General features: G+C 36.0%; 1 protein-coding gene across 8 annotated transcripts in view; it reads left to right on the top strand.

Annotated features, from left to right (window-relative positions):
* Positions 1-25,045, top strand: part of PTPN13 (protein tyrosine phosphatase non-receptor type 13) — a 210,411-nt gene that overhangs the window by 118,595 nt on the left and 66,771 nt on the right. For 3 of the 8 annotated variants that reach the window (XM_017545145.2, XM_017545138.2, XM_017545139.2), the window contains 11 exons: positions 3,701-3,923; positions 7,703-7,777; positions 7,900-8,074; positions 9,648-9,801; positions 10,082-10,220; positions 11,593-11,745; positions 13,810-13,992; positions 17,210-17,372; positions 21,794-22,211; positions 22,351-22,448; positions 24,291-24,347. In XM_017545145.2, coding sequence (XP_017400634.1) covers positions 3,701-3,923; positions 7,703-7,777; positions 7,900-8,074; positions 9,648-9,801; positions 10,082-10,220; positions 11,593-11,745; positions 13,810-13,992; positions 17,210-17,372; positions 21,794-22,211; positions 22,351-22,448; positions 24,291-24,347 — 1,838 coding nt within the window. The remainder of the gene's footprint in view (positions 1-3,700; positions 3,924-7,702; positions 7,778-7,899; positions 8,075-9,647; positions 9,802-10,081; positions 10,221-11,592; positions 11,746-13,809; positions 13,993-17,209; positions 17,373-21,793; positions 22,212-22,350; positions 22,449-24,290; positions 24,348-25,045) is intronic. The other 5 variants (XM_017545141.2, XM_017545142.2, XM_017545146.2 and 2 more) reach the window with 3 other exon arrangements.

The following is a 25,045-nucleotide window of genomic DNA, read 5'->3' as shown; positions in this document are numbered from 1 at the left end:
TTTTTTTTTTTTTTTTTTTTTGAGGCAGAGTCTCTTTCACTGCCCAAACTGTAATGCAGTGGCGCTATCTTGGCGCACTGCAACCTCTGTCTCCCTGGTTCAAGCAATTTTCCTTCCTCAGCCTCCCAAGTAGCGGAGATTACAGGCACCTGCCACCATGCCTGGCTAATTTTTGTATTTTTAGTAGAGATGGGGTTTCACCATTTTGGCCAGGCTGGTCTTGAACTCCTGACCTCAAGTTATCCACCCACCTCGGCCTCCCAAAGTGCTAGAATTACAGGCATGAGCCACTGCACCTGGCCAAATGGTTTGCTTTTAATTAAAGTTGTTTATTTTATTTCTTAGACTTTTAAAAATAGTCTATAATTTTTTTCTTTGAGGAAAACTTTAGCAAGTATTCATTTACCTAAAGCAATCTATATTTGCGTAATAGTATTTTATATTAGTGTGTCCTTGTGATGACCCCATTTTGAAAATTTTGAGCAAAGAGGTGGGAGACAAAGATCTGTGCTTCATGTTACATAGTATTCTTCTTTTTATTTTTATTTTTTAACTTTTATTTTCGATTTGGGGGTAAATATGAAGGTTTATTATATAAACACGTGTTACAGAGATTTGTGTACACACTATTTTGTCAACCAGATATTAAGCCCAGTACCCAACAGTTATCTTTTCTGCTTCTCTTCCTCCTCCCCTTCTCCCTACTCTAGTAGACCCCAGTATCTGTTGTTTCCTTCTTTGTGTTCAGAAGTTTTTATCATTTAGCTCCCACTTATAAGTGAGAACATGTGGTATTTGGTTTTCCGTTCCTGCATTAGTTTGCTAGTGATAATAGCCTCCAGCTCTATCCATGTTCCTGCAAAAGACATGATCTTGTTCTTTTTTTATGGCTGTGTAGTATTCCATCATGTATATGTACCACATTCTCTTTATACAATCTGTCATTCATGAACATTTAGGTTGATTCCATGTCTTTGCTATTGTAAATAGTGCTGCAGCTAACGTCGTGTGTATGTGTCTTTATGGTAGAATGATTTATATTCCTCTGGGTATATACCCAGTAATGGGATCGCTAGGTCTAATGGTAGTTCTGCTTTTAGCTCTTTGAGGAATCTCCATACCATTTTCCACAATGATTGAACTAATTTGCAATACCACCAACAGTATATAAATATTCCCTTTTCTCTGCAACCTCACCAGCATCTGGGTTTTTTTTGACTTTTTAATAATAGCCATTCTAACTGGTGTGAGGAGGTATCTCCTTGTGGTTCTGATTTGCATTTCTATAATGATCAGTGATATGAAGCTTTTTTTCAAATGCTTGTAGACTGCATGTATGTCTTCTTTTGAGGGTGGCTTTTTAATGTGCTTTGCCCACTTTTTAATTGGGTTATTTGTTGTTCTTTTGTAAATTTAAGTTCCCCATGAATGCTAGCTATTAGACCTTTGTCAGATGCATAGCTTGCAAATATGTTCTCCCATTTTGTAGGTTGTCTGTTTACTCTATTTTTCTAACAAAGCAAAAGCATGTGGGGATGAACAGCAATAAGAAGCCAATACTGAGTTGCACTAAGCTCAGTGATAAATTGTGGGAGAATGTTTTTTAGAAGTGATATTTCTCTATGTATCTAATTCAAAACCTATGAATAGTTAAGATTATGCCCTCCTTTAGCCAATTGAAAACTCTTGCTTTCAATATAAACAATAGAAATAGAGCTAACAACCGGAAGAAATTAGGATATGTATTAACAATTGATTTACAGCCAACTTGGTTTTTTTTATTTTAAAACATATTCAAGCAAAATTAAATCATTTTGGGAGCCTTATGTTAATTTTCTTGATAAGGATCCTCAAAAGTGTCTAGATTATGAGAGAATCTTACTTTTAATTGTTTCAAGATTTTACTTAAGGATCTATTAAGTCCTCCATATTTGTCAAAGCCTTATGTAAGGGACAAACTATCTTTTTTTCATACTTCATGGGGACAAAAAGCCCATGTGGTGTTGATAGCATCTGAATGAGAAATAGGTTTAGGCGAAAGAAAAATATTTCAAAAGGCAGGTTGTTAGTTATATGTATGTATTGTCTTCTGTTAAGAAACTCTATTTCTTTTAACTAGTTCCATCTACTTTCTTTCCAGTTAACTACACATTAACTTAAAATACTGTCTACATTCCTTATTCACTTGCAGAACCCTCTGATAATATCTTTAACATGCTGGTACGTAATCAAGAGTCCCGTTTTCTCCTTTAGGTCAGATATTCATAAAATCTATAAATAGTGCTGTATTTGTACATGTTGCATGCTTCTTTACAAAAAGCTGCATTTCCTTTAGCTAGAATAAAATGGCAACACAGATCCAGAGAGTACTATTGCTTTGTATCATAGTGGGGTGGGGGGAGGAGATTAACAGGAAATTATGAGTCAGATGCAGCAGAATGAGTAATTTTTTTTATTCTGAGCTATCAAAAGTGTCTTTCAGGGACCAAAAAGGGCATTCAAAGCCGTTTCCAAAGAGAATCTGTAAGCCTTTTTATGTATTAGCTTTTGAAGTATAGTTTAAACATAGTACATTCCCGCTGCTTCTGTGCCTCTGCTTGTTGAGGTAACCTTTGTTTCTGACTCCAAACAGTCGGAGCTGTTTTTGTGTTTGATTTTTGTCTCAAACTTTTCAGTTTTTATAGAAGCTTTGGCTAGGTATCACAGTTGGAGAGATAACAATGATAATTACTTTTGCTGCCTTTTAGTAGCTCTGATGTAAAATAATTTTAGATAGAAGGTTGTAATATTTTATGAAAATAACAGATTTGAATTTAAATGTGTAGATTCAAGGTCTTATTATTATCTTGGACCTTCCCCTTAAGTGAGAATGAGCCATAAAAATATGTTCAGTTGTTGACTCTACAAGTAATCATTGAGTACCTACCATGTACTAGGTGCTTTTAGATATTAGAGTTGTAAACAACAGAGAAAGTCCCTTGAGGGAAATAAGAGATAACTAATAAACCATGAAAAAGTAAGTAAATAATATACTGCCATATAATCATGGTGCCTTGAAGAAAATTGAAGCTACTTAAGGGATAGGAAGAACAAGGAGTAATGTCCAAATTCTGTTTTATATAGGTAGTATGATCAGAGTTTCGTTATTGGAACAAAAGAGGCTCCTAACACTCAAGAAACTTCAAGGGTTTTAGAAGCTCTTTGTCAGGAACCGAGGACAAAGATCAAATATATATCCCCTTCCCTCCCCTCCCCTCCCTTCCTCGTCACCCAGGGTGGAGTACAATAATGCAATCCCAGCTCACTGCAGCCTCAACCCCCTCACCCCCAGGCTCAATCAATCCTATGCTTCAGCCTCCTGAGTAGCCAAGACCACAGGTGTTTGCCACCATGGCCAGCTAATATTTTGTATTTTTTTGTAGAGACAGGGTTTCGCCATGTTGCCCGGGCTAGTCTCGAACTCCTGGACTCAAGTGATCCAACTGCCTCTGCCTCCCAAAGTGCTGGGATTACAGGTGTGAGCCACTATGCCTGGCCTATATATTTATTCATACCATACTGTGTAATGCAAAGATTCCTCTGAGATGGGAAAATAAAATTTGTTTAAATTCTTCAACTGTACTAATTTTAAGTTTTCTTGATTAGCCTTAAAACAATTGTTTTCCTCCCAATCCTTACCTATCTCATCTTTTCTGTATAGCAGACAATATGAAACACCCTTTGAAGGCAACTTAATTAATCAAGAGATCATGCTAAAACGGCAAGAAGAAGAACTGATGCAGCTGCAAGCCAAAATGGCCCTTAGACAGTCTCGGTTGAGCCTATATCCAGGAGACACAATCAAAGCGTCCATGCTTGACATCACCAGGGATCCATTAAGAGAAATTGCCCTTGAAACGGCCATGACCCAAAGAAAACTTAGGGTAAGTTGATTCTCAGGTTACTACACATCTAAACCTGCTCTCACAGGGAACTCTTGGGCAAAGTACTTTTAAAAATTGCTATACATATCCATCTAAAGTTACCTGAAGATGAAACTGAATCCCATGTTTTTTCCACTGGAATTAAGTATCTTTTTGGTTGATATTAAAATAAACATATAGCTGTTTTCACTATTTTAACTATAACATGGATGAATTTAGAGTATCCTAACTATATAATTTAAAAATATATTCATAATCCTTAAAGTTAACTGGCTCTATTTGGTATTGTAGGGGATTTTTTTTTAATATTAAGAAATCTATTATCCCATATATTGAGAAGATCAGACATGGAAAGTTCAAGTTCCAAAGTTCAAGAGTGTTATCAAGTGCATTCCACCTTCCTGAGAATGTTATCAAGTACATTTCATCTTGCTGCTCTGTGATTCTCAGAATTTTAGTAATAATTCACTTTATAGCTAAAAGAGAACTCCATTACCTCCAAATATCATATCCTCATATTTACAGTATCCAAAGACAGGAAGGAACAAGTCTGTACCTTGTATCTTGTGGTGGATATTTTTATGTGTCTGTTCTTCTAATTGATGTATTTTTCTTTCAACATATGACTTTATATTTTTATAAACATAAAATCAAAATGAACAGTTTTCTCATGTAAAATATCTTAAACATTTTCAACTTCTATTATTGTTACTGCTGTAAAATATTATGTGACTTTACTGTGTACTATAATTTCTTTAGTCAGTTCCCAGTTATTGTACATTTTAAATGTTTCTACTTTGCTGTTGAAAGTAATGCTCTATTGGCAGGCGCCCTCCACAGGCCAGCACTGGTCCATGGCCTGGTCACAGCAGGAGGTGAGCAAGGAGTCAGCATTACCACCTGAGCTCCACCTCCTGTCAGATCAGCAGCAGCATTAGATTCTCATAGGAGCGTGAACCCTGTTGTGAACTGCGTTGCATGTTCCTTATGAGAATCTAATGCCTGATGATCTGAGGTGGAACAGCTTCATCCCAAAACCATACCCTCTTACCTGTCTGTGGATAAATTTTCTTCCACAAAACCCATTCCTGGTGCCAAAAAGATTGAGGACTGATGCTTTAATGAACATTCCTGTAGTTAACTCATTACAGATAACTTTCTCCAAGTAGAATAGCCAAGCCAAAGGTAGACACTGTTTAAGACATTTGATACATATTGTCAAATCACTCTTCCAAAAGTTTGTGCCAGTTTATGCTTTCTATGGTCATGGCTGTCTTTTTATATTCTTACCTATTCTGGATATTATTCTTTCTTACTATCACTGACTTGAAAGGTGAAGTAATATCTCATTTGTAATGTTAGTTTAACATAATTCTTCAAAAGCAAAGTAAATATTAGTAAACATGGTAAAATCTAGAATGATTTTTTTCTTTTTAGTTCTGTACCAAAATTATATTACCCTATTCTAGTTCCATTTTTCTTTGTTTCAAAGAATTATCTTAAAGCCCATTTATATGCTCTGAAGTTAATAGAATTCAAATTTCCTTCACAGTATTCTAAGGAGAAAAAACTGTTGGATGGTGAAAATTGCATTGAACTACAAATTGGAAGACATGTATTCTATTCCTTATAATGCTGTTATGTGACTTTATGTAAATTTTAAAACCTCTTTATTCCTCATTGGGCTGATTTTTAAAATGTGGAAGTGGGTTATAGTTTATAAGACACTGTCCAATTTTAAAGTTTTTAGATTCCAATAAAATATAACTGCATGTATTTCAGCTAAAAGGAAGAAACTCAGTAAGGTTTCATCAATTTATTATTACCAATATCTACATCAAAACTAAGCAATAGACAGGATGTCATACAAAATAGTGTGGGCTTCCAATATAATAATTCAGTGAGCTGCACAAAGGGTACATACATATACACCCCTTTTTCCTAAACCATAATTTCAGAGAATTAAACTAGACTTTGTTTCATTCACAATTCATAAATTATAGATCATACCTTTATAGCATACCACTGTTATATGTCATTTCACTAAAAACCTGTTTTGTTTTTTAGGCAGTCGATTTCTAGCTATTTCAAACCAAACAGTTCTTCATCAGAGATATGCTGTATCAGTGATTAGATAATTTGAAATACTGGTCATTAAAGGACTACATAGTGTTTTTTCTGAAAAGAGCTAGAGGTTATATTTTTGAGGCTGAAAAGAGTAATAGGACTAAGAGGTACAGTTTCACAATTGAATTAATATTCTTTTCCAAGACATAAATTTCTAGAATTTTTTTCTTCGTTTGGTACAAACTTGTTCATACCCTGTTGCCATAGTTGATCTTTATTACATTCTGTGTTTCCCATGGCAAGCCATATTCATTCTTTCCATTCTTGCTTAAAATATGTCCTGTTGGGTCACTGAATGTTAACCCTTAATGTTAAACTTTTACTTTTACATAAGTGGTATCTGTCACATATTATGCACTCAATTAAATTGAACAGAATTCCTACACCAAGCAATCAAATGTGGTGTACAATCAAATGGAAATAAGAAACCAACAAAAATAAAACTCTGATAATGTCCATTAATTCAAGCACACACCTGCGCATACATGCAAACCACCTGCCTCTGGCGTCAAGAGTAGCCCTGGTTTCGTTCTGCCTTTTGCCAATTAAGACATAATCTTTCAGTCTTTTCTCAACCCTTCTCCCAACCAGAGTCTAACTTGTTTTAAGTTGTCTCCTGCACTAGTCCTCCCTTGGCCAAAACCCTAGAATATGCAAGAGGAGAAAAGGGAAAAGGTAGACTGAGAAGCAGTAAATAGAGTGTGCATTCCATGTTCCCCATCTCATGGGTCCTTTATTTCCTGAGATATTTTCTTGCTGGGGACATTGATAGGGATCAGAGTTTATATGACTGATACTATCCCTAGTTGCCACTATTTAAAACAAAAAGTACAGTGTCACAGCGTTCCAAGAATGTGAATACAGGTGGATATGTATAGGCATAAAGTAGATGTCTTTTAACTATGACCAGTTTTTTTTGGTTTTTGTCTGTTTGCTTTTAATTTTTTTTTAAGAGACAGGGTCTTACTCTGTTGGTGAGGCTGGAGTTTAGTAGTGTGATTATAGCTCAAAGCAGCCTGTAACTCCTGGGCTCAAGTGATCCTCTGGCCTCTCAGCCTTCCGTGTAACTGAGCTATAGGCATGCACCACCATGCCCAGCTAACTTTTTATTATTTGTGGAAACAGGGTCTAACTATGTTGCCCAGATTGGTCTCAAACTCCTGGCCTCAAGCAATCTTCCTGCCTCAGCCTCCCAAAGCTCTGGGATTAGTCACCTAGCCTAGGACATGTTTTAGGCTGAATATCACTTTCTAAGACAATGAGATTCTAAGACAATACAGTAGCAATATTAAGCCAAATCTTTATATGACCTTGATAACTTTATTACTTCAAGACTATTTTTTTGAGAGTCTGAGTCTATTTGAATGCCAAATAATGAAAACCCTGTAAAACAGTATAAAAGTGAGGCTTTTTTTTTTGACATCAATAGTAGAAAACAAAGATGAGAAAAAGCTTTTGTTTAAACTTAATGTAAGGCATACTCCATTCCTGTTCTTGGTAAAGTCCAGTATATGTCTTCACTGAAAGATTCAATATTTGTTTTAGATCCCCTAGTTCTAATGTGATTTTATAGTTTCATATGTAATTTATTATTGTAACATTATTTAATGGTTAAAAAATATATATATTAATTCTGCTTATGTGATTTGCAGAATTTCTTTGGCCCTGAGTTTGTGAAAATGACAATCGAACCATTTATATCTTTGGATTTGCCCAGGTCTATTCTTGTAAGTAATAAAACCAATTTGTGTCACTCTTAGAAAATAATTTTGATAATTTAGTATTAAAAACCAGTTAAAATTCTTATAATGCTTATTTTAATAAATGCCACTTATTTTTTCAATTGTAGACTAAGAAAGGGAAGAACGAGGATATCCGAAGGAAAGTAAACATAATGCTTCTGAATGGGCAGAGACTGGAACTGACCTGTGATACCAAAACTATATGTAAAGATGTGTTCGATATGGTTGTGGCACATATTGGCTTAGTAGAACATCATTTGTTTGCTTTAGCTACCCTCAAAGGTACCAAGACATTTTATATTCAGAGTGCAATGTAGAAACTTAGCAACAAGCAGACTTCCTATGCTGCTTATCATGCCTGACTTCATTTTGACAAATAGTAACTAAATGAACTAATTAGTATAAGTGAGTTAGGAACTCCCTGTCTTCTCCCAGCTACTTTCATTGTTTTAATAGCTATGTTTGCTGGTCACCTTCCGTATCTGACTGTGAAGATTTTTTATTTTCTGCTATGGCTATATAAAAATAGATTTCAATTATATTTTAGGGGCCGTTTTATATGATAATGGCCTACATGTGTACTCTAGAAATTAATGTCCTAATATGGTCTGAATGTATAGCAAGACCCTATTTCTGAACTTCCACATCAACTTCTTTGGCCTACTATCCTAAAAGCATAGTGTCTTTTTTTAATGTCAATTGACATTATAAAAAAAAAAAAAAAAAAGACATAGAAAATGTCTTTTTTATGTTAATTGATGACTAAAAATTAGTTTCTTCACTTATCTTTTAAACATTGTATCCCCTTAACTCCCTGAGGTTCACAACCACAGTGGTCTAAGAACACAGCTTCAGTAGAAGCCTCTCCTATTTATCAGTTAAGAGTTGCCATAGCAGTAAGAAACTTTTTGGAATTGATCTTCTTTTTAAATAAACCATTATATTTATAAATTACTCTTTAATATTTCAGTTTCCTGATTACCTCAAAATTTAACTTGGAATACTTAAACAACAAAGTACCATAAATGACAGTTGACAGGCTAACGGATCCTAAAACTCTATAAGCTCATAATGACCTCTGTACCCTAAAAGAAATATTTTCCTCAATATAGCTTAATGAATTCTTGTGCCTTAAAAATGAATAATTTATGCTGTAGACTCATCCAATAAATAGTCAGTTAGTACCTACTGATGTTCTATCACTTACTAATTTCACTTTTAGACAAATCAGTCAATGTCGTCTACATGAAGATAGTTCATCCAAATTTCTGCTTATAGTATACCTAATTTCTCATAGATTCTGGTCAAATCAGATTGTATTGAATAATTCTTTTATTTGAAGAAAGTAAATAATAGTTAACTAATGACATTAAAACATAAAATGATGCATGTCATTCCTCCTAGGTTTCAGCTGGTAGCTCAATAATAAGCACTTAGCTAATATTTATTAATGTTTACTATGTACTGTGTGCTTTAACAAGTATTTTCATTCATTATGTCATTTGATCCTTATAACAATGCTGTAAAACAAGAATTATCACTATCCTCATCTTAGAGACAAGAAAACTGATGTCTAGAGAGGTAAAATGATATATTCAGTGTCATACAGATGGTAAATGTTGTGGCCGGGTATTGAATCTAGGACTGTATGTCTCTAGAGCCTCCATTCTTAAAAGAGTGGGTCGTACTGCCTTGCATCTGCATACAGTGTCTCAGAGTTCCCTGACACATTTTTAATAGTCTTGTATTTATATTCTCATATGATACTATCTTATGCAAATCTGACTCAAAAGTGCAGAAGTCAGAAGAAAATACTGTTTTATTTTATCTGAATATTTTTCTCATTCTGTTTTAGATAATGAATATTTCTTTGTTGATCCTGACTTAAAATTAACCAAAGTGGCCCCAGAGGGATGGAAAGAAGAACCAAAGAAAAAGACCAAAGCCACTGTTAATTTTACTTTGTTTTTCAGAATTAAATTTTTTATGGATGATGTTAGTCTAATACAGTGAGTACACAAGAGTTTCTCTTTTGCTCTTTTTGGACACCAGTCCTTTGACCATTTAGCTTACTGATACTGAATTACTTTATTCCAATCAATGATAATGTCTGCTTTATAATAAAAATAATATTTCCTTCAACACAGTTTATTTAATCCTTATGCCTTAAAAGCTTAATTATAAGGTTAATAATAAATTTATGGAAACTAACCTTACATGCCTGTAATAAAAATCACCCCAGTGTTCAAAATCAGAAGCCAAGATGTCTGTGTGTATTTGTTTTTCTAGACATACTCTGACGTGTCATCAATATTACCTTCAGCTACGAAAAGATATTTTGGAGGAAAGGATGCACTGTGATGATGAGACTTCCTTATTGCTTGCATCCTTGGCTCTCCAGGCTGAGTATGGAGATTATCAACCAGAGGTAGGATTTATGTTTTTTTCCAGGAACATTTTTGTTTGGTGTTCTTACCTTTAACATAGTTAAGTATTTGATGTTTAAATCTGAAGTTGTTGTGGTTTTGTTTGTTTGTTTATTTGTTTGTTTGTTTGTTTGTTTGTTTTGAGACAGAGTCTCACTCTGTCACCAGGCTGGAGTGCAGGTATGATCTTGGCTCACTGCAACCTCCGCCTCCCAAGTTCAAGCAATTCTTCTGGCTCAGCCTCCTGAGTAGCTGAGACTATGGGCACTCGCCACCATGCCCAGCTAATTTTTGTATTTTTAGTAGAGATGAGGATGTCACCATGTTGGCCAGGATGATCTCGATCTCTTGACTTCACGATCCGCCTGCCTTGGCCTCCCAAAGTGCTGGGATTACAGCTGTGAGCCACCATGTGCAGCCTAGATCTGAAGATTTTTGAGGCTTCTTTGGTATCTCAAAATGACCAAGTACTCCATATATTTTGATAATATAATATCGTGAAGTGTGTGACTCCCCCCCTCCCCCATTTAAAGTTATCCTGTTTTGGAGTTTAGAAATGGCTACCACTTACCCCTCCTTCTCCCAAGTTCTGACCTATAGAGACTAGACACAGGAATTATTAGTCAAATATAGATTAAAAGGATCTTCTCCCTTCCACATGATAGGCTGGCAGCCTGGCAGAGCAGACTGTATGGAGAAGTGACAGTATACTTAAAGCCTGATGTTTCTAAATAAAAGTGATCTAAGAGAAAGCAAGGCTAAAAACTGTGCCATTGGAGCACCATCCTTCACAATGTTCATACTAAACTATAGTGACACGAGGCCCTTGAATGTCACACTCCTCAACCTTGCTAATCAGTTCATTTTGTCTCACTGATTAAAAAAGAAAGACTGATGCATTTCTTCTAAAACTCATTCCTTAGAGAGAGAGGTAGAAATAGAAGTACTTCATCTCTTAGCCAAATCAAGAACTTTAAGATAGAAGGAAGAGCCCAGCACAGTGGCACGTGCCTGTAGTTCCAGCTACTCGGGAGGCTGAGGTGGGAGGATCACTTGAGCCCAGGAATTCTGGGCTGTAGTGCACTATGCCGACCGGGTGTCTGCAACAAGTTTGGCATCAATATGGCAGCCTCCCACAAGCGAGGGACCACCAGGTTACCTAAGGAGGGGTGAACCAGCCCAGGTCAGAAACAGAGCAGGTCAAAAACTCCTGTGCTGATTAGTAGTGGGATTGCACCTGTGAGTAGCCACTGCACTCCAGCCTGGGCAACATAGTGAGACCCCGTCTCTTTAAAAAAAAAAAAAAAAAAGATTGAAGAGAGTTTACTCCAATAAAAGGGAAAAGATTGCTTGTGAAACATTCTTTTTTTCTAGGTTCATGGAGTGTCTTATTTTAGAATGGAGCACTATTTGCCTGCCAGAGTGATGGAGAAACTTGATTTATCCTATATCAAAGAAGAGTTACCCAAATTGCATAGTACCTATGTGGGAGCTTCTGAAAAAGAGACAGAGTTAGAATTTTTAAAGGTAAGCAGGGCAAGATTACAAATGATAAGCTTTATATCTTTTTCAAGTAAGCAAGAAGTGTTGGAGGACACATATCTAAAAGGTCAAGTGCCAATAACTGATACTGTGCATAATCTCATCTCATTTATTGCTGACTAAAATTGTGATATTCTAATTTCCATTTTGTAAAAGAGGGAAATGAGGCTCAAAGAGGAAATGTAATATTCCCAGAGTCAATGGCTATTGTGTGGGGCAAATATGATTTGAACCCATATCTATCTAGCTATTAATCCAATGCTTTTATCTAATTCCATACTCTAAATCAAAATACATCATACAGAAGAAACAAATAAATTTGGTGAATGACTTGATATAAGAGGCAAGTTCATACTGATTCTAAAATTGTTTTGCTTTTTCTCAAAAGTTTTAAAATTCAGTTGCATCCTTTAAAAATGATCTCCTTTGACTGCATGTCTCACATCTAGGTCACACTGATGCAAGAGGTGGGTTCCCAAGGTCTTGGGCAGCTCTGGCCTTGTGGCTTTGCAGGATATAACCCCACTCCTGGCTGCTGTTATGGGCTGCTGTTGAGTATCTGCAGCTTTTCCAGGTGCATGGTGCAAGCTGTTGGTGGATGTATTTTTCTGGGGTCCAGAGGACAGTGGCTTTCTTCTAACAACTCCACTAGGTGGTGCCCCAATAGGGACTCTATGTGGGGGCTCCAACCCCACATTTCCCTTTCCTACTGCCCTAGCAGAAGTTCTCCATGAGGGCCCCACCCCTGCAGCAAACTTCTCCCTGGGATCCAGGCATTTCCATACAGCCTCTAAAATCTAGGCAGAGGTTCCCAAATCTCAGTTCTTGAATTCTGTGAACCCACAGGCTCAACACCATGTGAAAGCTGACAAGGCTTGGGGCTTCCACCCTCTGAAGCAACAGCCCAAGAGGTACCTTGGCCCCTTTTAGTCACCACCAGAGCAGCTGAGATGCAGTGTACCAAGTTCCTAGACTCTAAACAGCATAGGAACCCTGGGACCCGCCCACAAAACCAACTTTTCCTTCTAAACCTCCAGGCCTGTGATGGGACGGGCTGCCACAAAGATCTCTGACATGCCCTGGAGACCTTTTCCCCATTGTCTTGGTGATTAACATTTGGCTCCTTGTTATTCATGCAAATTTCTGCAGCCAGCTTGAAATTCTCAGAAAATGGGTTTGTTTGTTTTTTTTTATTTACTATCACATTGTTAGGCTGCAAATTTTTCAAACTTTTATGCCCTGTTTTTCTTTTAAAATAGAATGCCTTTAAAGCACCCAAGTCACACCTTGAATGCTTTGCTATTTAGAAATTTGTTCCACCACATACCCTAAATCATCTCTCTCAAGTTTAAAGTTCCAAAAATCTCTAGGGAAGGGACAAAATGTTGCCAGTCTCTTTGCTAAAAAAAAAAATAATAATAACAAGAGTCATCTTTGCTCCAGTTCCCAACAAGTTCCTCATCTCCACCTGAGACCACCTCAGCCTGGACCTCAAAGCCATTTAGTCTCTAGGAAGTTCCAAACTTTCCCACATTTTCCTGTCTTCTTCTGAGCCCTCCAAACTGTTCCAGCCTCTGCCTGTTACCCAGTTCCAAAGTCACCTCCACATTTTCAGGTATCTTTTCAGCAATGCCCCACTCTACTGGTACCAATTTACTGTATTAGTATATTTTCACACTGCTGATAAAGACATACCTGGGAGAAGTTTAATGGACTTATAGTTCCATGTGGCTGGGGAGGCCTCACAATCATGGCAGAAGGTGAAAGGCATGTCTGACATGACAGCAGATAAGAGAAGAGAGCTTGTACAGGGAAACTCCTCTTTTTTAAACCGTCAGATCTTATGAGACTTATTCACCATCAAGAGAACAACACAGGAAAGATCTGCCCCCATGACTCAGTTACGTCCCAGTGGGTCCCTCCCATAACACATGGGAATTCAAGATAAGATTTGGGTGGGGACACAGCCACACCATATCATACAGTTTCATTATCTTTGTGTCACCATTTACCGAAGTATGTTGCTATGGTATGGTATTATTCCAACAGGTCTGCCAAAGACTGACAGAATATGGAGTTCATTTTCACCGAGTGCACCCTGAGAAAAAGTCACAAACAGGAATATTGCTTGGAGTCTGTTCTAAAGGTGTCCTTGTGTTTGAAGTTCACAATGGAGTTCGCACATTGGTCCTTCGCTTTCCATGGAGGGAAACCAAGAAAATATCTTTTTCTGTATGTCCATTTAACCTCCTTTTATTATATTTTCAAATGATATTACCAACTTCCAATGTAATATATTAACAGACTTTCCTTAGACCCTGCCATTCAGTGGAGCTAACACATCTTAATACTATTTGACTCTTCCTTTGTAGTTGTGGAAAGTATTATTGAGGTTTTATTTATGTCTGGTTTTTTTAACAGGTAATTTTTAAAAGATTATTACACATTCCTAGCTGGTTATATGCTCAATTAACTTTAGTTAAATTACAACCAAGTTGAATTCTCTGAATAAGTCAGAACTTATTCTAGAGTTATAATTTCTCACATGGAAAAATCTTCCTAATGTTTTTAAGATAGATAATTATCTTAACCCTAGTGAACCTTGTCTGGCCCAATAGTAGACCCCACCTCATAGCAACTGTTATTTGAATCTCAGAGGTACAGAAACTTACTGGATTTTATGAACTAGTCTCAGGACTTTCTGCAGTTTTAGATTTTTAGTGTGCAATTTCTATAAAGTTAGAAAGTGATTTTTGAAAAATAATATGTTTATAGAAGATAGTGAACAATAAAGGCATATTTTGATCTTGGATCTAGTTGGGATATCTGAATATTAAAGTTCCATTGGCAGACTTCAGAGATGAATAAAAAATATTAATATGTTCAGATGTTTCTTTTCCTAATGGTATTCAGGAACTACTAATACCTTTAGTTCATATTTAGGCTAAGTATAGTCTCAGCAAAACAGTGTTTATAAAGTTACCAAGATCCTGATGGATCTGGATAATCTTCAACCCCAAGACCATTTCTAGACCTAAAGGTTAGTTGATTGGTTTCCTCTGAAACCCAGAGGTATCACTAAGATTGCCAGATAATGTGTTCTCCAGACCACCCACATCTTCTCAAGATTGTCAGGACCAGGAAATTACTTGGGCTTAATTTCCCTTCCCCCAGCGGAAATGCTGCAGAGCCCATGCCTGAAGAAACCTTAGATTAAGTACAAATCCAGTTTAGACTGTTTTGAAAAGGCGGCAAGTCATAATCACACGCCATTTAGCTCTATCTAATTTGCCAAGCTACCACACTAACCCCCATCTATAGAACTAGCCATGATTAGTTCATTTTTAAAGATCTGCAAGAATAGAGACTATATCACATTCACATGTAAATTATTCCTGTATTTAATAGCATTCATTTATCCTGAAGTTCTTTCTCCAACACAGAACTCTGTTGTTGTTTTTTTTAACCCTTCTTTTTTCTTCTACTAACCTCTGGGGAGATAGGAAGGTTACCATTTTGTCTTCTCATCTCTCACAACTGAGTTCTCTCAAGCACATTTCTTATCCAGTCATCCATTAACACTTGGAGAGAAACAAATATTCTTCGAAACTATACATCTTTCTTAGATATTAAATCATCTATACTATCACTTTTCATAATTAATATGAACCTCTGACCTATCTTTGGCATTTTTTGTGTGTGATTTTTGCTGCCTTTGGGTGTTTTATTATAGGTACCTGTTCTGTAGTTCTTTTGACTGATCAACTAAGGAGATTCTGATCTTAATGCTTGAATCAGTGAGGGATTTTTACAACTATGGAGTTCAGTTTCTTTGCAAATTCCTTGACAGTGGATAAATGTTATGTTTGTTAGGGGAAAAAAAAATGCTCTCCAAGTATTTGAAGAGTTACTGGGTATACTGGGTATACTACTGATAATCAAGACTCTAGTTTGTTGCTACTGTGTCTTTAGTGCCTCTCTAATACTTACTGATTTCTGTTTCTAACAAGGAAAACAAGTTTAATCCCATTGGCAAAAATATCTAGCTAGAATTCAACAATGTTGTTTTATTTCTATTGCATTTATTATATTTTTATAGCTGGATTCTATTTATGGCAATTGGTGCTGGTTTTCTATTTACAGTTGTGTTATAAAGTTCCTTTAAAGTGAATTTATATAAGTAAGAAAAGTCAATTGAAAATTTTATAAATAAACAAGGCCAGAAATTATAAAGATGACATCTACATGATTGAAGTTTGGGTAATACTTTGTTACTATAACTTTTATAAGCCCACTAAATTTGGCTTTTCCATGCCTATTTCCACATTTGAAGTAAAGACAAGGGACATGAAGTAGAATAATCTGCACAGTAGCCAAGAGCTAGAGTATAATCTAAATGGACTTAAGGGATTCTCCAGCGACATTAGTATTAGAGCCCTGACACGTTGAACACTGGCCTTTTAAGGCATGGATCACCTGCAAGCCTCACCATATAGGTCACAAATTTGAGTATGCTCTCTTCCACAAGAGACATTCATTTTTCAAGAAATATCAGAGAGATAAAACTGATTTGTGATTCCCCTACTTTCCCAATATTTGGCACAAATCACCATCTCTAAATATCAATGTGTTTTATCTCTCAATCCAACAGTTATGTTATCAGTACCTCTCCATCTCACATTTTCTTTAATTTTCCACAACTTCTACTCAGCCATTATGCCACACAGACTCTACTTGACTGAATTGCAGCTCTTATCATTATATATTAATAAAAAAATTTTTGTTAAACATTTTTTTTTACCCGATAGAGTAGAACACATGTTTCTTATTTCTTTTTCAAATAGTTTTGGTGTTTATAAACATCACCATAAATTCAAAATATCAATAAACTTATCAAAGGAATTCATTTCTTTTGTTGATGACTGATATATAAAATCTAGATTTAGGCTACAATTTCTGAAAGTGGCAAACAATATTAATTTATTTCTTGCATTTGTTTAAAATAATACATGTGCCATATATTGACTTTTCAGTCAGCAACTGACCACAAGCAATGGTGGTCCCATAAGATTATAATTTGTATCTTTACTATACCTTTTCTATGTTTAGATACATATTACACAAACAGTTGCCTACAGTATTCAGTATGGTAGCATGCTATACAGGTTTGAAGCCTAGGAGCAGTAGGCTACACCATATAGTCTAGGTGTGTAGTAGTAAGCCATCTCATCTATGTTTGTATAAGTACACTTCAGGATGTTTGCACAGTGACAAAATCACCTAATGATGTATTTCTCAGAACGTATCTTTATTAAGTGATGCATGCCTATATATGATTATATTTATATTAGATGTAAGTCAAAGAATACCCAGTGCCTAGTAACAGGAAATACAAATAATATCTCTACTTATTAATTATAATTATGAATACCCTTGGTTAATATTGTAGAAAAAGAAAATCACATTGCAAAATACATCAGATGGAATAAAACATGCCTTCCAGACAGACAACAGTAAGGTATGCCAGTACCTGCTGCACCTTTGCTCTTCTCAGCATAAGTTCCAGCTACAGATGAGAGCAAGACAAAGCAACCAAGATGCCCAAGATATTGGTAAGGAGAAGCAGATTATTTCGGATGACTCCTTGGAATATGCATAATTTTTGGCACCAAGTTTTAAAAGAACTGTCACGTTTAGGATGAAAACTTAACAATGCATATACATGTTAAATCAAGTCTATAAACGTGTCACAAATGCAGGCAATATTTCAGTTGAATGTTCACCCTGAGAGAAGACTCCTAGGGAGTACCTGCTTAAATGTCTGTTTTATACTTAGCAACAATAGGCTAGTTGATGTAAACATTATAAAAGTTTGGGCTATGTTCTCTACCCTTGGTAAACTTTCCAATATTTGGAAAGGTAAGACCAACATGCTTGAAACACTAATATACAATAGAAGTTCAGGATTTCGATGACAGATTATTTTGTACAAACTTTGTGATCTATACTATCAGAAAAACAGGGAAATCAGAGGCTAGAGTGCTGAATAGGTGGCACTTGAATTGGATATGAAGGATAAAAATAATGCAAGTAGTTTGTAGATAAATGGGTGGGCTTCACAGATAAGGGAAAGAACACAGGAAACAAGGGAGAGGATGAGGGAAGTATGTACCCAGAACAGGACAGTAAAGAGACACACTTTCTGGGTGGCAGATTTACCACCTATTAGTTTTTCTTGGGTGCATCCCTGTTCTGAGATTGAGATGAGTAATCATAGTACCCAACACAAATGGTCGGATGAATGGTTTTACTTTCTTTTGAAAAGGAGCCAGCAGAAAAGAAAACTAATCTGACTCTGAAAAAATGTCTCAATTGGAACTGAAATATTTAAAGCTTACTCTGCAGTTAGAGATTAAAATTATACGGAATCTAATTCTGCATAGTAAATTCTTGTAGGTGTAAGTTAAACAGTCAGAAGTATGTGATTAAAAAATTGAATGGAATAGCACTGATGACCTTGTGCATCAGGGTCCTACGAATTCTTTACCCAAACTGTCTCACATTCAGAAAATATTTTCTCCGTAGGACCAGACTAGGGCAATGGCAGATTATGACTAGCTGTTTCTAAACTTTTCAGAATCACGATGGGGGTGGAGGTTGTATGCTGATTTAAAATGAAGATTCCAGGAAACTGCATAAAACTCGGAGAGCTACAGTCTTTGGGACTTCGGTCCCTAGAATCTGCACTTTAACAGGCTTTCCTCAGTAATGATTTTTACACATGCTAAAGTACAATAACCACTGTTACAAAGTAATCTCATTATCCTTTTTCTGCTTTGCTCTGCTAGAAAGTTTATATGCTTTTATATATTTTCAAATTATAGTGAAATATCAGACCTATTAGAGCTGATGCCATCAGCATTCCTACTTTGACTAATACTCTATTCAGTACAATCCATAACAGTTGAAGGTTAGTTGTAGTATAGTGAACAGAATCAGAAGACAAAAGCTCAAAATTAGTCTCTCATCCTCAACATTTCTTATACTGAAGAATAATGTGGCATAGCAGTTAAGAGCATGAGCTCTGGAGCCAAACTGACAGTGTCAAATGAGGCTGTGTTACTTCTAAGCCCTAAAACCTTGGGCAAGCTACTTAAACTTTTTGCCTTAGTTACTTCATCTATAAAATGATTAACTTAAGTTAATACCTATATCAGAAAGTTGTAAAAAGGAAATGAATTCATACATGTAGAGCCCTTTAAAACTACTTGGCACAAAGTATTCAGTAAATACTTACTGAAGTATTCATTATCATTTTTGTCATCACCATCATCAACATTGTTTTGCCACTAGAAGATAGTACTACTACTATGCTGTATACCACTGTACTATATCATAGCGGTAGTAGCAGCAGCAGTAGTCGTAGATGAATGAGTGACCTTAGGAAAATAAGTGACTTTTTGGAATCTCAATCTTTTCATGGAGTGGGGGTGAGGATAATGTTGTGTATATATCACAGGTTTACCCCCAGGATAACAACAGCCATGTATCATTGCCCTCATTTGTGAAAGCATTTTAAGATGGTGTGATCTATATCTTTCCCCTTGGCTTATAAGTAACTCTCTGCCTATTTATTTGTACTACAAGTGAAAACAACTAATGTTATCTGTGAGATGTTAATGGGCTAACAAATGTATGCTGCTGCTTTAGAGTCATAGAATATTGGTGCAAGAAAGAACCTTAGAAGTCATTAAGTTCAAAATTTTACTGATGGTGAAACAGGTTCAGAGAAGATAGTGTTTTGCCCTCATGTCATATATAGAGGTCATATCTCTTAATTCCCAATCCAGTACACTTTCTGTTTGATGAGTTTCCCAAGAACTGATTTGCATGGATTTAAGATTAATAATCAATTATTGAGCATTTACTATTTGTAAGTGCAGAGTACTATGGGATAAGAGAATAAATGAAGTCCTTCTCCTCAAAGATAATATGATTAAGTTGACGATATAAGGAAGCCCAAAATGGTACAAGGGACTGAACAATAGCAGAAACAGAGATTAGGAAGTATGGCCTGCAGACTGCGTGTGGAGCTAGCAAGCCTTTGTGTTCAAACTTGAAACACTACTATTAACATACAGGTCCATTCTAATCTGTGCTGGAGTTCTTTCCAGGTACAAGGCAGTAGGAAAGACCAGATAAATAGATGGTTTATGATCCTATCCCATATCCAAGAGCAGGCAACAAATGGATTCGAATATATCATACTCCCTAATACATTCACAAAACTGACTAAACTGAGCCTTATTTCTGCCAAAGTTTGGTCTACATTTTCCTTAAGGATGAAGAAATCTATTGAATGTTAGAGGCATTTTCTTCTGAAGACTCCATTTTGCTTCTTTGATTATAGGATGCTCATAAAGTAAATGAAAAGAGAATAGTGTTATCTGCTGTCATAAAAACTTTATATTTTAAGGTAAAGATGATAATGGGAATTTTTAACAAAAGTGTTTTTTTAAAGTCTTTTTTTTTAAGGTCTTATTTTAACTTGGTGCCCACTTCCACTTCAGAGAGAGATTATCTAATTTTCCTAGTGACAATAAGACATGTTTCTTTAAACTTCATCTGGATGCATGAATATTAAAAGCCTTTAATGTCTTCCTACCTCTTTTTACCTAAGAGAAAATATCAATGATTGATCTTCCTAGGAAGTAGAAGAAAAATAAAACAATCCAGGAATCTAAGTCAGTAATCATTTGATATTTTCTTTCTTCCTCCTCCTCTCCTTCCCTCCCTCCCTTCCTTCTCTTTCTCCTCCTCCTCCTTCTTTTTCTTCATCTTCTTCATCATCACCATCATGATCATCATCACCTGGGACCCTTGAGGGAGACATTTTCTTTATAAAAGGAAGTTTTCGAGCTGTGGTATATAGCAGTCAAACTTAATTCCATGTAGAATGCAACAACATAGAATTGCTGCTTTCCAGAGGGGATCAAAGGGATCCTTGTGATATGGATCAAAAACTACATGAAAAACTAAATCATTTGAAATCCTGTGCTCCTGTTCTTCATTTACATATGTTGCAATGCTGTTGTTGTTAGCCTCAAATATTAAAATATCAATGTGACACTGGTTCCTACAAAATATCATAGCCAAACACTTATAAAGCATCTCTAAATTTAGCCTCTATAAGACAACTTTGGATGTATATTTGGGAGTGAAAGAAATTGAAACATAAAGAGACACCCAGCGCCCTGATCATGTTAATTTACAGATACTAAAACATAGAGATTAGTGCTGTGTGATTCTCCCATTCCTCTGTTGCCTCAGATAAATCACTAAGACAGCAAGATGAGAAGGGGAGTTTGGCATAGTGAAATAACAAAAGGCATAATTTGCCACAAAGGATTTTTTGTTTGTTTTTTGGTAACAGTATTATTGAGATATAATTCAATACCATACAATTCACCCATTCATAGTATGCAATTCACCATCATCACAATCTGCCTTAAGCTTTAAAAAATATGATAATCAAGAACAAGAACTTTTTCTGTGGGCAAAACTCTGCATAGCTTCTCTTTCAGGTGTGTATTCACCATGTCAGCTCATCCAGGTTTCATCTCTCCCTCTCCCTGTCCTTGGGTGTTGGGTGCAGGTATTTTAGCAGAGACAGTACTAGGGTTGAAAATTTCTGTATTAAATGTCGTTCTCATTTCTAACTGAAACCTATAAGGAATTTGGTGTCAGCAAGCCTGAACCAAAAACATTGTTGAGTCCAAGAAAATCATTAGATGAAGCAGGAAATGTTGAGTAGGCTGCAACTAAGAGAAAGCTAAAGTGATGAAGATATGATATGAAAACGAGATCTTCAGCCCTCCTTTTTAAAACCCTGATTGCCACACTTTGAAAGCTTTCTACTTACGCTGGCAATCAAAATGATTAAAAACTGCATGCTGTTTAATTATTAACATAATTATTCTCATAAAGGTGCTGTAGCATTTCCATCATGTAAAGCAATCCTATTTCCTTGTAGAGAGAGCTTCGTTTAGGAGCCTGAATCTCCAAGCAGAGTCTGTTAGAGGATTTAATATGGGACGAGCAATCAGCACTGGCAGTCTGGCTAGCAGCACCCTCAACAAACTTGCTGTTCGACCTTTATCAGTTCAAGCTGAGATTCTGAAGAGGCTATCCTGCTCAGAGCTGTCGCTTTATCAGCCATTGCAAAACAGTTCAAAAGAGAAGAATGACAAAGCTTCATGGGAGGAAAAGCCTAGAGAGATGAGTAAATCATATCATGATCTCAGTCAGGCCTCTCTCTATCCACATCGGAAAAATGTCGTTGTTAACATGGAACCCCCACCACAAACCGTTGCAGAGTTGGTGGGAAAACCTTCTCACCAGATGGCAAGATCTGATGCAGAATCTTTGGCAGGAGTCACAAAACTTAATAAGTAAGAACATAGTAACTAACCCAATTACGTATTTGTAAATTCTATGTTTCATACTTTTCTTTTTGTTTTGACGTTTTATTATTTTCACCATGTTTTTTTACATTGACACTTCCCTCCTACCTTCCTTTTCCCTCTTCAGTTCAAAGTCTGTTGCAAGTTTAAATAGAAGTCCTGAAAGAAGGAAACATGAATCAGACTCCTCATCCGTTGAAGACCCTGGGCAAGCATATGTTCTAGGTCAGCAAAAACAAGCTTACCTTCCTTGTCCCATACCTCCTGCTCAGAGTGAGGTGAACAAGATCATCTTAATTGCCAAGAAATTATTTCGGGTTCCATGTCCTAATTGCCAAATCTGAATATAAATTTGAGGCTACTTAAAATGCACCAAATCAAATTAACACTTGATTTAACAAGTGATTACTTCATAGTACAGACTGTTGGCTTCTCTTCCTTCCACCACCACTCCCCCACTCCCCTCAGATAGTATCTTACTCTGTCACCCAGGCTGCAGTACAGTGGAGTGATCATGGCTCACTGCAGCCTCAAACTCCCAGGCCCAAGTGATCCTCCTACCTCAGCCTTCTAAATAGCTAGGACTATACGCATGCAGTACCACAACTGGCTAATTTTTTATATATTTTATAGAGACTGGGTTTCATCATGTTGCCGAGGCTGGTCTTGAACTCCTGGAGTCAAGGGATCTGCCCACCTTAGCCTCCCAAATTGCTGAGATGACAGGCATGAGCCACCACACCCAGTCTGTTAGCTTCTCTTGGTCACAGCAGCCATGACAGTTGTACTGAGACTGTCATGTGCCATTGCTTTGGATTACCTTTTTTGGCTTTTCCTTTCAAGACTTTGTAAATGAATTCTGGTCATGCTATAGTTTTAAAGAAACATTTACTTAGGATGCTTTCAGCTTAGCAGAAACAAAATTATCTCTAAAACTTTAGATAATTTTATGAAATGTGCTATGATTGATAGGTAGACATTCTTAGTTAAGTTTCTTTAAATACTGCCAGCTAGCAGAGCATATTATTTAAGTGAAGGGGTGTGTGTGTGTGTGTGTGTGCACGTGCGCATGCATTTGTGCATATAGGTATATGCATATACACATGCTACCTTTTAAGACAAATAGTTCAGGTTTCCTGTTGCCTTATGTAACTTAAAAGGGAAATGCACTAGAGTCAATCTTTCAAAAGGATGGCTATTTAAGCACAGAGATCTGAACTACTACTCAAAATAGGAAACAGCATGGGAAACCAAAGGAAAACAAGGATTGTTTCCCTTCTGTTGTCTTACCAAATCCTACTACTTAACTCCCTCCTTAGGCCCAAGGTTTGTTAATTTATCTCTAATTACCCAAAGTCTAAAAGCTTTTTTAACTCTGTAGTTGGATTCGGGGCACGTGGAGTAAATGAAGACAAAAGAGAACTCTGCATTATAATACATAAATATTTATGGAAGCAACATTATTAATGGAGGCTTTCACAGCTTTCAGAGATTATACTATCATCAATTTAAATTCAGTCAGAAAAAACTTAGATAAAACTCCAAATTTCATTCTAATGAATGAAAATAGGCTAAGATTGATTTGATCTTGTAGGAAATACTTTTCAAAGTATGTTCACATATAATGGGGCCTTATACATTTTAAACTATTTTCATTATGAAGGCTTTGGTCTACATGAAAATTCATTACATATCAGAAGGAAAATATTCTGTAGAAAACATAAAACACTCTTAAAAGGAAATTTTTCTGTATTTTTATTCATTATAACTGAATAATGAATTTTAACACTTGAACAAATAATTCATTCCAGTTTCATCTCATATTTGATATATCAAAATATCAGAAACAATATATTGGTGTTTGAATTTATGCTGCAAAACAAGTTATTACGCTTAGCTGCTATTTAAAATAGTAAAAATGCCTACTGGAGGATGTTTTTCAGTGTTAATACAAGATGTTTCTACCTTATTGTTTTTTTATTTTTATGAACTTATCAGAAGAAATTATTTAGCTATCCAGCATCTGACCATCTTGTGAAATGTCTAATAATTTAATTTATGCCACAGGAATGACTATGCATAGTTCTGGAAATTCTTCATTTCAAGTACCCTTAAAAGAAAATGGTAGGTTTACAAAATGTTTTTCCCCTCATTTCCATCATTTTTCTCTTTTCTTGTACCTTACTGAGATAGTCTTGGACCTAACAATGAAGAGTCTTAAGTTCCATGCCAAAGACTTGGTCTTAGATTGAAGTTAAAGGAGAGTTGTATTTTTCAGCATCATGGTGATGTAATGGGACCTCTTATTTAGGCTAATGTTGATGAAATGACAAATTAGACATAAGGACACTAATTGGGAAGCAAAAATAATAGTTCAGGTGAAAGAGAATTTCTATTAAAAAGAGTTTTAACTGAGATGGCTATTTTAAAGGGATTCTTGAGCTGAGTCTCAGGGAGAAAGGAGGATTTATTCAGACAGAACAATAAAGATAAGCATTCCAGATCAAGGGCATGGCATTGTCAGAGACATGGAATCATGAGAAAAGAGATTTAGTGAACTGTGGGTGTCTCAGTATGGTGGCATGTGGGGGCCAGGGTGAAGTTTGACAGCTAAGTAGGGACCAGTTTTTAATCTTATGCTAAGTATTAGGAGGAGATTTTGAGGACTTTAAATGCTGAGATTATAATTTAGAAGGAATCTAAGAAACAAAATTGCAAGAAGAAGACCAGAAATGTCCAATGACTTGAAAATCAGGGACTTCAAAATTTTTAGAATTTAGATTGCAAAGTATTTTCACATACATTATCTTATTTGATCTTTC

Source organism: Cebus imitator, unplaced genomic scaffold, assembly GCF_001604975.1.
Source record: "Cebus imitator isolate Cc_AM_T3 unplaced genomic scaffold, Cebus_imitator-1.0 Scaffold177, whole genome shotgun sequence".
Taxonomy (NCBI): Eukaryota; Metazoa; Chordata; class Mammalia; order Primates; family Cebidae; genus Cebus; species Cebus imitator.
Note: the sequence above shows the minus strand (reverse complement) of the source record. Positions and strands in the feature narration are given on the sequence as shown.